Consider the following 14710-nt stretch of genomic DNA (forward strand, 5'->3'; position numbering starts at 1 on the left):
TAGGAGCAGAAAGCCCAGTATGTGGTGTTCCACATGAACAATGGTTTCAATGTTCCAAACTGTTAACAAGCCTCTAAAAATCACAGTAGAAATAAGGTCTATATAAGTAACACTATCTCTTACACGGAATTAAGTCATTATAAATTGACAATTCACGATAAAAAAAATCAAAACCTTTGAAACAAAAGCCCCAAAAAAACAAAGTTTCATTAACAGATATAAATCTTATCAAAGTAAACTCAACTGAGAAATTCAGTGCCCAAGGACAAGAATGAATTTATAACAAATGCACAGGGTGAATGAATGTGCATAAAGGTTGTTTTTGCTCCTCTTGGTGGATTACTTTTGTCTCGAGATTATGTCAAGGCTGATGGCATGCAAATCTTAAAGGCAGATATGTAGGAAAGATAGTTAATTTGTGTGTGGAGGTTTCTCACAGACTTTGAACCTGCTACTATGTGTGAAATTTTGGTATCCAACAAATTGCATTTTATCTTTTAAACATGCATTTTAGAACAAAAAATATGTTAAGTCAAGAGAATTTTTCAAAACCACTAATATATCTGGCTTTCTTACTGAACAATAAATGAACTAAAAAATTCTGTTACTGCTCAGAGCAGTAACTTTGCCCAACATAAACAAAAATCTTCCTTCAACTACTCTCCTGCCTAAAGCAAATAATGGGTCGCAAGATCCTTACAGAGAAACTGTTCTCTTTAAATGGATATAAACATGTCCATCATTAACATACAAGACAATTACGTACTTCAAATCTCAGATGAAAGGGAATACTCTGGCAAGTTAAATTGCGTGATAACTCAGTAAATCAAGAAAACAGGCAACTCAAATCTTACATTGTTGAATGTAATTATGTGTAATTTATGTTTTTATTTGCTTTGACAGTCTGAAAAACTTGTTAGGAAAGATAAACAAATCTACTGGAGGGAGTTTAGAGTGCAGATGCATCGTGTAACACAGAGAAGACAAAGGATTTTTTGAAGATCTCATTTTGAAATTGAAAACCAAAACTTAGTTAATATAAGAAGTTAAATTATAAATTACATTTGGTTCCAAGTCTATTGATTTACAAATATTCATAATATAAAGTTGTTTAATTATATTTTGAATTTAACTTTTTAAACAATTGAGATGTGCACTTTCACTTTGCTGTACAGAAAGATTAACCAAAAGGTTTCACTTAATCCTCCATGAATCATGGGCTCAGCCATTTTAAAGATCCTTCACTACCACTGTGTAACCATGAAACTATACATACTGCAATTCATAACCATTTCATTATAGGTAAACTTGGAATCAAAACATAGTTAATAAATTAAATTTTAATATGAAATTAATTTTTTTTAATTTTAAAAGGAAATATTTAAACAAATTCTCAATCTCTACTTATGTGTGTAATGCAAAAATTTGTTTTCTCCAACTTGCTCATTTTCCATCTTTTCATACATCACTCCATAAATGTACTAAGTTTAAGATAAGTTACTCTTTATAATGCAGATATTACTAAGACAGTCTCTTACTTTCATAGATTCCAATCTATGTAGATATAATGTAGATATCACTAAGACAGTCTCTTACTTTCATAGATTCCAATCTTGTTTGTTTACAGATACAAACCAGAAAAATCAAACCAACATGCCATGCCCTTTTCACATGTTCTCTCTTTCATAATTTGCCAATAATCCTCAGAATGTTTGCAATTACATCATTTATAACAAACAGAATGATCAAATTTTAATTTTATCAAATGAAATATACTTGTTATCCTGTTCTCATTAAAAACCTTATTATTTTGCTTATAGCTTGAAAGTTGCTATCACCAAGTTCAGATAGATCAGCTAAAGGTATTAATTTAAGGCACTTACGTGTTATGTAGATAGCCTGTTAAATTACAAAAGTTATGGAACACTACTCTGTGCATGTTATTATTTTGTGTTCTTAAAGTACAGATTTCAAATAAATAACAATTAACTTAGCAGTAATATCATTACAAGAAAATAGGATTATGTTTCATTGGTGGGCCAATAGCAAACGAACAATTTAAAAGTACTAAATTCCCTGTTTTGTTTGTGATTATACAATTAAAATGTAAACATCGAAAACTTAATGGGTTATATAGTGAAAAAAATATGACAGCAAGAAACTCATGCTTTTTGTCATTTAATAACTAAATCTGAACTAGTTGTTTGATATATGAGTAATATTTTTTCATGCAGGAATGTTAGCTAGACATGGTTCAAAATGGCAATGGAAAAAATAAAATGGAAACACATAAATTGTTATGAGTCTTAAATGATTTGAGATAAATAAACTATTTTCTACTGCAATCTCCACCCATTCTAGAAAGAAATAATGGTAATATAGAAATACTGATTATTTTTTTTGTGGTAGTTTGAGGTCAGAGAAAGTTTTACTATAAAAAAAGAAAACTTTTACTATTCATTTAATAGATTTTTATGTTAAGTAAATGAAACATGAAAATTATAAGATGAAAAAAAATTTTTTAACCATAACAAACATTACCTTGCATTTAGACTAATCAGACTAACTCCTTAAAATTCACAAATTTCAAAAAAAAAAATACTCAATTAAAAATTTTTTATTTTTGTGCATACAAAATACTTGTAATATTTGTTAAAAGTTAACTAAATTTCATAAAGATACATGTACAACATTAAAAATTATAATACAGATACTTTCATTGCTACCTAGTGATTATGTGGTGGTTACAAGGTTGATCTAAATCGGTGCTTCTCTACAGAGTGAATGGTTCACCCATGGGTTTTGTTTATGTTGAATTCATTCTAGTTATAGTTTAATGTATATTTACATCATAATAAGTAATTTTTAATTTTAATTTAGTACTTTGTCTTTTTCCAAACTGGGGTGAGTAAGCTATTGTGAAAAACTTAAAGGGTTGGTTGGGTGGTTGATTTAGTGTTTTATGGAACAAAGCAGCTAGGCTATCTGCGCCAAATGTCTGGTAAAAAAAGTAAAAATAAATTTAGTAAAATTCATAAAAGGAAATGAAGGTAAAACAAAACAAAGTTAAAAATAAATAAATAAATAGCATAAAACCAATTTTACATCTAGTCTACAACGTCAAGAGAAAAACTACAGTAATTCAAGTTGTACAGGACTTTCTGCAGTGTGACTGTAATAATCATAACTTGCCAGGAAGACTGACAGGTAAGTACAAAAACCACCATAAGTCACCTGAAGTTGACCTTTCCAGTCCTGATTTCGAGTTACTTAATGTTACGGTCACTTTCTAATTTCAAATCGAACTAGATGAACAGTGATTTTTAAAAGGGAGCTACATTAAAAAAGGTGTAAAGTATAAATTAAAAAGCTTAAATGGCATTAAAAAGATTAATGGCCTTTTAAAATACTAAAAACATTACCAAGGTGGACAGTGTTACCATCACCAATAACACTGTCTAACATTATGGACAAACCTTGGGATAGAACATGCTTAAAATGGTGCCATCATTGTGAATCATAATGATGACAAGAAAGTAAACTTAAAGGGGTAAATAATATTACAAAAAGGTTGAGAAGTGCTAGTCAAAATTACCAAGCCTTTGTGGAGAGAGATATTTGCAATATGTGTTACTGCAGCAGAAACTGTTCACAAACATCTATTTTTCTTGCAAAATATCACCATGCTAAGCTTTATCACTTTGTTTTGATCTTCATATAAATCCTCAAAGAACTGAAAACCATACTGGCTTTTATTACATGTTTAGATCACTAGCCTATGACTTGTCAAATCTAAGACATATGTATATGTATATATAAATTACACATCTTCTCACCTGTCCATGTATATCTCCACAAACTGTAACAGGTGTTGAGACTGGTTGTATATTTGATTCTTCAAGAAGAAGATCACAAACAATATCACACAGTTTCTGAAAAAAGATAAGCAAATATTTGGAAAAAGTAATAAAATCATATGAAAAGATCTTGCATTCTGTGAAGTCTATTTGAAAAACAAAACAAAAAAAAATCAATACAATGTAATCAACATCTGTAGGTGTAGTTTAAAAATACTTTTTCTAGATTTCAAAAATTGTCAAATAGTATTATATTTACATCTAATGAAAAAGCTATACTGTACTACTATAAACATTATTTTTACGGAATCCTCAACATTTGTTTTAGGATCCTCAGTTTTATTTAGGTTGTAATCTTTAGCCTCAATGGCAGAAAACATCTGAAAGTTATCAATAAACAAGACAGAGTAAAAATATACAACTTTTTTGCATAATGATAGTATAAAACCACAACATGAATGCAGATGAGAACTGCATATACAGCATTACAAAACATTACTTACACGTTTTGGTATCAATGTTAATCCATTTTGGGTTCTAATTTTCAGTATTAAAAAAAAATCAAAAAATCTTTACATAAGTAGTCTTTAGTCATAATTATTGTCTTAGTTTTATAAAATATGATCATCATAGTTACAAAATTGTTTATTAAGTAAACATTTATTGGCTAATATCCAAAGACCCATTTTTATTATATTTGTTTAACCATTCCTTTACAGATTAGGTGCAGTCCACCCAGCTTACAAATGCAAAAGTAATTATAATACAATTTTTGATAATGTGAGCATATCTGTACAAAATTTTGCAGGTTATTGGTAAACATTACACGACTTTCAGACACAAAATATCAGATTTTCTCATAAATGTTTTTCTTAGGATGTTGACTATTCAACATGCAAAATAATTTTGGTTTTTAAGATCACAAATACTCTTATGCATCAAAACATTTTCAAATTGTACATGTGAAATCTTTATAATAAGATAATTATCAAATATTTTTTTTGGTAAAAACTATATTTTATCTCTAATTTTCACTACTGCATCTCTATAAGATTTGATTCAATTTAAACAGCTGCATAACATCCATAAAAAATTTGGAAATAAATATAAAGTTTTTTCTTTACTGAATGACCACAAAATTTAACATGAAAACATAAATGTTTAAATAGCTTAAGTGTCATGACATACATTTGCATATATTTATTATTTTTATTCAATTAACCTTTCATCAGTACCTGACTAACATTATAGAAGTTACAAGAATATAAAACTGGCCTTTACAAAGTGACTTGTCTTGACTTTGTTTTGGTGAACTAGTATTTTGAAAAGTAGTGACATTTCAGTTTTAATATATTATATTACCATATACATTTTCTTATTATTTACAAACAAGTTTTAAACTTATTTTTCTTAAAACATAAACAATAAATAAAGAAATATAGTAAATAATTACCTCTTCTAGTTAAAACCTTTGTACTCATTTGCTGCCTGTCATAAGTTGCTAAGCCTTACAAAAGTTTGCACGAAGAGGATGTAAAATGAAATAATTTTTTTAGGTTTTATAAATATACATAAGAAATAACCAAAAAATCATAATTATTATACTGATACCATAGAATTCCACTATAATTTATCAAGCTTAGTAACCAAGCTCTATTTGAGTCTAAAGAAATATGAAATTTCAAGTGGGCTAAAGACTCAACTTACCAGTTTGAAGATTTGTACAAAAAGAATGAAATGATGATGTAGCACTTGAAAATGGATGATAAAAACACAAGGGAGACATTCTCAGTTTTTGATTGGTTATTCAGATATCATACACAGAAGTGTATTTAAAAGAGAATTTCTAAAAATGGAAGAAGATGAACAGCACCACTGTGTTTGAATCAGTACATGAGTGATATCTCAGCAAACAGAAAAGACAAGATATTCTTATTTGATATTCTAGCTTGGCAATATCATCTTGAGTGTAATTCATAAGAAACTACAGACTTTGTATTTGGACATCACAAAGATCTATTCTGGATCAATGCTACATTCAACGTATCACAGGACACACAAAAATTGATATTTAGGATTTCTTTTTTAACATTTACTTTTATATTAATAAATTAACTGACATATAATTATAAAATTTGAATTATGACCTACAATTTGATTCCAAACTTGCTGACATATGTTCAAAAATACTACTTCAATAAAATTTTGAATGTGAGTCAACAAATGTAATATGACACCCTTTGACCATCTTGACAGAGTTAAAAGTTTAAAAGTACCACTACTATCAAGAGTGCAATACCTAATTTAACATGAAACTGAAGAAATATATGCATCAATATATTCTTCAAGAAGTTAAAACCTGAGCATTATCAAATATGAAAAACATATTCCAACAACACTAACATTCTGCTCAGGCTGTAGAGTTTTAAAAACTATACCAACGGTTCTGATAAAAACATTACTTTTTTTACAAATTTTACAATACCTGAGATTCCCTTATCCACTATTACTGCTTAGAAGCAAAATATTAAAGTTCAAGATTTATTATTAACAAAGCTTAATTACCTGGTTACACAAATATTACCTATTCTTCAGGTATCTAAATTACCATAGCAGTGCTACTATTGGTCAGAGCCAGGCAATTAACTTGATTAATAACTAAAAATGCTTACCTATGAGAACTGATAACATCAATTAGTGTTATGTAAAACAATCTATCAAAATTAATGCCATGAAAATAAGAACCTCAAGTAAATCCATTTTCAATTATTCTAGCTCTCCAAGTAATCAAAATATTGCAATTACAATTTATCATTGTACCATTCACTTAATTCAGAGTTGTTCAGCTCATATGATTACAGTTAGGACTAAAAAATAATCCACTAACTGAAATTAGTGTTCTTGATCATTCCCATTTTTAATTATATCAATTAACAACCTGATATAAACAGCAGCTATTACTTTTCTTTGCTGACATGGCTGAGAGTGATGGTATGAAAGCAGTACTTGAGCACAACTTATAAATGTTAGCGTAAGCCCTAGTAACCACAGTAATGCCTAATGTTCACTTTGTATGTCTAAATAAGTGCAGTTTTAACCTATAGATTCCAGATATGAGGCATACTGGCATAATTCCTGACAACAAATCAGCCATATACTACCTTAAAAACATTGAGAAGTTGTTTAACTGCCATGGAAAAACTAATATGGTTCCTGCTTCTTTAACAGCATTACAGTATACTTAAAAAGTGCATTCTTGTAGTCTTTACAATTATGCACAAAATCTGCACACTTCTCATAGCAGGGCTGCAAAAATAAACTCTAACTGTCAAAATATTTGATTGATTCACTCGTGAATGATCCAATTTGGTATAAAAGAAAACAATGAAAGAAAAACTGTAAGGTTATTATTTGTGTTTATTTTAACTACATTTGGTGGTTTAATTTGCTAAATTAATTCTTTGCCAAATTTCACCTTTTGAAATAGTAAAATAATTAATAATTAGTTTACTTCATTTTTGTAACAAGACTTTACTACTGCATTTTGTAAAAATTTTAAAATTAATTGTCCTGACAGAATTCTGGAAGTGATTATTCCTACAGGCAAAAAACTATCTGGAGAACTGATTTACTTTCTTACTTCTATCTGTACTGTTAAATGTAAAGGCCTCAAAATTATTTTAAATGGTTTTTCATTTCCATCCATGTCAACAGCTTATCACATACAATGTTTTATACCTAAAAAGTTCTTTTATATTTAGTTTATAACACTTGTGATGTAATTATGAAAAATAAAAATTATTTTTTTATGAATATTACTTTGATTTTAGTACATCTTGTAATACTTTAATTTCCAACCTATAAATTATTTTAATCTCTCCAAATGGTACATTGCAACTTTTCCTGCTTTACAGTAAACAAAGTACTCTGTTTATCAATTTTCCTGCTTTACAGTAAACAAAGTTCTCTGTTTATCAAGAATTGGTGTAAATTTGTTTCCATGGAATTATTTATCACTGTTACAAAAATTGTCTGTTTTATTAGATGAAATCTGATTATCATTTTTTAACAAAGAATAAGTATGTTTACTTTTAAATAGCTTGTTAAAAGTTATAGAAAGAAATTCATAGCATGATATTAATCACATATTCAGTTTGTTTCAGCTTTTGCACTAAGCTGCATATCTGATATATTTTCATGTACAACAGGTTAGAAGTAATTCTAAATTATTATGTACCTGAAGATGTCTAGCCATTAAATGAAGGTCATTTAAAAATAACTTGAAAAAGAAAACTAACCTGAAAATATAAAGATTAGTCCCACATGAGAAAAAAAAAAAAATAGTTGAGTGGAATAATGATTCTAATGATAAATCAATTAGCAACTGCCACTAATCATCCAGCTCTACTATTAGTATGGAATTCTGAATTTTTAAAAAATTAATGAACAACATAATTTAACTTAAAAGTTCAGTGTCCCCTTATGTGAAACTATTTCTTAAACTCATCAACATACACAGACAAAAACTCTGTGTGAGAAGATGAATGATCACATCAGAAATGGTATATTTGTTTAATCAGTAACATGCCTGACATATCAAATGCAAATTTCCACAAGTAGACCTATATTTTACCAAATAAATCTTTGACTTTTATTTTTCAACTCTAAACATGACCACATTTATTTTACTTTTGACTAATCAGAGAACCACTAGCACAGAATTCTACTAGATCCAAAATTAGGCTAAAAATGTGTATGTCATACCAGCAAAGCTTGCTTCCATGGTAAGCCTTTACACTACCAGCCACTTTGATCATGGCCAGGTGCAAGACATTTTACACTTCTCTGTGTTATTTATGACTCGTTACTGTAAGACTACATATAAAAGAAAGTAAATAAAGGATAAGACTATTTGTCGTATGGTTTAATTCAGTTATAAAATGCACATATAATTACTGTACTAAGATAACCCAAGAGATCTCTCAACTGCTTTTTATAATGTTAATATTACTGTATTAGTGATCCATTCATCCACAATGTTAAGTTCAGTACAACCAATTTATCTGTTGAATTTGCTGCCATTCATGAAGATTACTTAAGATTTCATTTTTGAAATAAAAATGTTGTCGAGTAACGTGTAATGTGTTTAATGTGAAACTAACAAAATAATACCAACACATTATATTCCATCTACTTAACAAAATTAAAATTATTCATCTTTTTCAATACAAAAAATGTCTCAAGTTGTACCTCAAAATTCCTAGTGTCTCCTTAACTTTAATACCACAGGACATGATTCCCTTAAACATTAGAACTTAGTAAGAACAGTGCCTGTTATACAAAGCTACAAAAATACTACTACCCTCCAAAAAAATGAAATCTAATATGTTTAAATAAATTTTAAAGAATAAAAGCTCTCTACGTGATTTTTCACTCATACTAGGCCATACATTAAACATACCATTTGTCTCATACATGACTATACAGGCAAATACCAACAGTGTAAAACATAACTTTTAAACACAATTTTAAATAATAATAAATTTTCTTCATAAAAAAGAAAAATCAAAAGAATTATTGAACATTTTACATCAATGTTAATTTAAATATTTTGTGGTTTTCACCACTTGTTTCACAATACAAAACCCTATAAGCTTAACACTTCCAAAAAGAATCTGCCTTCTGATTTTTAAATTCATTTTTTGAACATGCATATTTAAGAGATCATGAATGTTTTCTTCTTTACTGACATCACAAATGTTTCACAGGCTTCACATTAAGAGTATGTATACTAATCACATGTTTAAGGGACATTTAGTACATACCTCTTTTCCACTAATTTCATCAAAAAATTAAAATATACTAGTAGTTACAAACAACCATAAATCATCTACTATTCATTACCAGAGATAATTAAACTTATTAGAAGAAAAAAACATTCAAAAATATGAAACATATTTATTCTACCTCACTATATTTCAAAACTAAATGCTCAGAAAATTTAATCAACAACTACTTCAGAATTTGTCATTGGCATCACACACTTTAGCCAGATACATTGCTTTACAGCTTTGACATAAGTAAATTTTATTTTTGTATTAAAAAGAGCAGTGGTGAGAAGCATTTTATAGAAGATAGACAGGAAATTATGATTTCCTGAAAAATAAAGAGCATGTTTATATATTAACTTTTTCCAAGGGCAGGAATGTAAGCAGTATTGAAGGACCAATACTCCCTTGTTGTCTGTAGGTTGTTTATAATTAATAAGTTTATATTTTCTTGCAAATGTGTTGGAATTTTTGTTACAAAGCAACTAAAGTAAGTTTTATTGAATTCAAGTTTATTTTTACGTTTCTGAAATTTAAATAGGCAACATTACAATCTTTTGACAGGAACCTTTTGATGATAATGAATCAGCTTTATTTAGAATACTTAGGCACTTTTGTAAGCTCTGATCAACCAAACTAACATCAAAAGTTGATAGCAAAAAGTTACAAATTCCTGCCAGTAGAGGAAAACATGGTATGGGGGAATTTTATTGTCCATTGATTTACTAATGAAGACACAAGTGTGACTATGTGACTGTCCTTTTGAATTTCTAAATTCATTTAAAATGCAGGTAAAACTTGACTTATTGTCAGTATTATAGCTCAAGCAGTTGTAATGATTTTATACAACAGTTTCAAGGTGTATTACATCATTATGCTGAATCTCTAACAAAGAATAGTACTTTGCAACAACCCTAAAAAGGTTAGTGCATACACTGTAAAATGAATTTCTAGTCATAAATGTATATTATTGCATGACATGCTAGAATAATTCATATCCTTAAATTAATGAAACAAACTTTGCAAGCAACAAGCCTAGTACTTACCAAATGTTCTATTACAAAATCTAGGGTATTTTATTAATATAGATATTATAATAATCATATTAAGCACTACATATAAGCCACATAATGCTGACAATACTTAATGTAATAAAAACACTTTAAATGACTCAATATTCTTAAATTTAAACCACATGTTTAAAAACTATGCATATAGTAAATGTATCAATCATTAACAATATTCTCATAATGGAAGTCTCATTAAACAAAAAAACAATACATAAAAATCACTCTCTTGTTATTGATAGGTAAAAGTGTATATCATGACATTTTAGTTGTACTCTAAAATTAAACAACTTTATTATTAATTCATATGAATCAATTTAGTATAGCAATATAATTATTAAATCAACTTTTAATATAATTTCTTAACTTCCAAACACTGGGTTGCCTGTATTTGATCATTCTCTACTTTGCCACTGCCACTATCTATTACCCTAAGTAAATTACTCATTATAGTGTGTGTGTGTGTATTACTAAGGCAAAGTCTAAATTTTATAGCCTTCAATCTTCTTCATTTATGGAAATATAAAACAAGAAAGAAAGACTCGCTTATCACACCCAAAAATTTCAAAAACTGCCAATAATTCTCTCTGATCTTTTCTGTTACATCATTATAACCAATAGAGAGAGGAAATGTATATCAAGACAGCTGGTATGGGTATTAGCACTTTAATTACAATAAAGAACAGAACAACGTTTCAGCCTTCTTAACCTGAGGATGACCTAAGGTCGAAATGTTGTTCTGTAATTTATTTTAATAAAAGTTTAAATACCCATAAAAGCCATCTTAAGATATATTTTTACTTCAAGTGGGTTTCTCGTCATCATGATTAGAAAGAAAAATATTTAAATCTACCAATTGGCACATAATGCTAAACAACATAATTTACAGACAAAGTTAGTTTTTTGAAGTTCATATAAAATTCTTAAAGAAATTATTTCAAGGCATTTATGTCACAGTTAGAAAAACAGTTGAATTCTAATAGTTATAACACTCTTTGCCTTAATTTGTAAACAGCATTTTAGGCTGACCCTACAACTAAGCCTAACTAGCGGTATATATATATATATATATATATATACTAAATGCTTTTACATTCAGTGATGTACAGCGGGTACCAAAATGTCCGGTAATTTTAAAAAGCGGTTATCTTAAATATAAGACACTAAGCGTAGTTGTTAACTATTAATATTACTTAAACGTAGCACTCGTCACTTTAAGATTGTTACTCAACAAATTTAGCATTAATCTGCACTGTCGAACACACCTTAAACTATAATTCATAGTCTTCCGACTCAGTTACTATTCTGTCCAACAAAAGCGATTACAAAATATGTCTCTAATGCATTTTATAATTACCTTTAAATCATTTTCTGGCAAATATTTACATTCTTTAGCAATGTCAATCCATTTATCAAGTATATCAGGCATTGCAAACTGCTATCAACATATGCAACGTTATACTAAAATTGTACAAATCACCTATACTCCAGGAAAGCTAAATTCACGTACTAATACACTTTTGCCTCTCCTATGAGCGTCAACTCAAAACCGGAAGCATCAATTTCTTTTAAACATATATATATGCATGTATATATAATACAAGTGGGAGTTCTCATTTAAATGTGATATTGTAACTGTAAAATGACAAAAGTATAATTATAATGATTACACTTTTGTTCGGAAAAGTTATTTTTTCAATATCATACGTTATATCTTTTATATATTTAAACGTCATTAGCTTTACGCGTGAAACATGCCATTACATGTTTTTGTTTATTAAAAACATGGCTAGAAATACTAATCAGTGATGACGAGAAATATCAAATAATTTTTGGCCCAGAATGGTCAGGTGGTTAAGGCACTCGACTCGTAATCTAAGGGTCGCAGGTTCGAATTCCCGTCATATCAAACATGCTCGCCCTTTCAGCCGTGAGAGCGTTATAAAGTCACGGTCAATCCCACTATTGGTTGGTAAAAGAGTAGTCCAACAGTTGGCGGTTGGTGGTGACAACTAGCTGCCTTCCCTCTAGTCTTACGCTGCAAAATTAGGATCGGCTGCCTCAGATAGCTCTCGAGTAGCTTTGCGCAAAATTCAAAACAAACCTGTCCCCCAGTGGCTCAGCGGTATGTCTGCAGACTTACAACGCTAAAAACCGGGTTTCGATACCTGTTGTAGACAGAGCACAGATAGCCCATTGTGTAGCTTTGTGCTTAATTCACAACAACTAAAGAAATAGTTTTTAGTGCGTAATATAAAAATAATACTTTTAAATATGCTAAAGTTTGAAGATAAGTTGTAACAAATGATAATTCTAACATATGGCCAATAATGGAACATTTGGTTTTTTAAAACTGAATTTGTATAAACATTTTAATGAAAGTAAACATAACACATTGACTCTTTTTTACTAACAGTCTAAGAAAAGCACTATTTCACTTTTAAAATTAAAAAAATGATGTAAGTTTGCTATATCTAACACAGATAACATAGCAAATAACCATCAAATATGTAACTAATATATATCAAGTTCTGATACAAAATAAATAATTTTGGGATATAATTTAAATGTCTAATAACACAAGCCTGCGATGATTTCATTCTCTTGAAATTATAATGGATTTAATGTTATTTTAATATCTATGTTTGTTGCAGTGTTATATATATTAAGAAATGCAACTTATATTGCTAAATGTGTATTATGTAAGTTCCACCTGTTCTCTAAATTTGTAGAAGATCCTCGAGCGTAAGGATCAACAATGTCTTGGATATATATGTAATACTAGTGATTGCTTGCAAGTATTCTTGCTTCATGATCTTTCAAGAACGTTTCCTTAAAGTTTATCAGTCAATACGCGGGGAGACAGTTTAATAATGTTGGTCTGCTTCAGGCAGCATGCTGTACACTTCGGAAGCTATATCTGTGATAAAAGGAAAAATACAGATATTTGACCAGGAAGATTTACAGATTTCTAAAATTACAAACCTTTCAACTTCGAGCCTTAATATTTCTATTGGGACATCGCAGCGTAACTCACGTGCGAATAGCGAGTAATACCTTACCCGTTAAGTGAATTGTACCGATATCAACATTGAATTATTCGTTCGCTGTGAACCGTCGATAAAATATTCAGTTTCAAACTAGGTAGAATATTCAGTATTGTTTGTAAGTTTGTAAAACTTTTGCATATAAACCACTATTTGTAATAACCGTTATCATAAATTGTATTGTTATTTGTATATTAAAATACATTCGTCTGATATAAAGAAAAGTTTTTGTATCCATCTTGTCTGAGATAAATTATAATACGTAATAAAAGTTTTACATGTTCTCCTGTAATTTTTATATGATGAATCCGAAAATGATACCATATTTCTCCATCACGAACAGATTTTTCACAAAACGTCATATGTTCTTTTACATTTGTGAATCACTTTCATTGAAACTGGGCCACGTTTTGTTGTACTCAAAATGTTGACAACCACTAGCTGTAGACTTCTCTAGAAAATTCGCAATGTGAGAGTCTAGTCGATCGTTTTAGAACCAATGAAATACACCACTATGTATAAACAGTTAACAGGCCGTATGACGTGTCATTCATGGATTTTTTTTTTTTATTGTGTGTGAACTTTAACATAATCTTTTCCTTACAATATTACTTATTTGTTGCAATGACAACAATAGACTGTGTAAATGACCCAAACATATTTTGTTACATGTGTGGTAAATTTATTATAAGGAAACAAAGGCAAAACATTACACAGTTTGCTAAAAAAGCGTATTAAGCGTATTTTGGAGTTAAACTTGGGAACCAAACCAAATCATAGGCTCCTCACAAAGTTTGCACCATTTATGTCGAGAACATGAGGATGATGGCTGATTAATGCTGGCCAGTGAAACGACATTCTCTAGATGCTATACATTAAAGGAAGACCGTAACGCATAGTTTTGAGAATAA

At 29.2% G+C, this 14710-nt stretch overlaps 1 protein-coding gene across 1 annotated transcript in view; it reads right to left on the reverse strand.

The window, feature by feature from the left end:
* Window positions 1-12298, reverse strand: part of PpV (Protein phosphatase V) — a 37260-nt gene extending 24962 nt beyond the window's left edge. Inside the window, exons 1-2 of the mRNA XM_076464763.1 lie at window positions 12110-12298; window positions 3837-3932 (exon numbers count right to left, since the gene is read on the reverse strand). Coding sequence (XP_076320878.1) covers window positions 3837-3932; window positions 12110-12181 — 168 coding nt within the window. The 5' untranslated portion in view covers window positions 12182-12298. The remainder of the gene's footprint in view (window positions 1-3836; window positions 3933-12109) is intronic.
* Window positions 12299-14710: the final 2412 nt, after the last annotated feature.

Source organism: Tachypleus tridentatus, chromosome 10 (assembly GCF_004210375.1).
Source record: "Tachypleus tridentatus isolate NWPU-2018 chromosome 10, ASM421037v1, whole genome shotgun sequence".
NCBI classification, from domain to species: domain Eukaryota; kingdom Metazoa; phylum Arthropoda; class Merostomata; order Xiphosura; family Limulidae; genus Tachypleus; species Tachypleus tridentatus.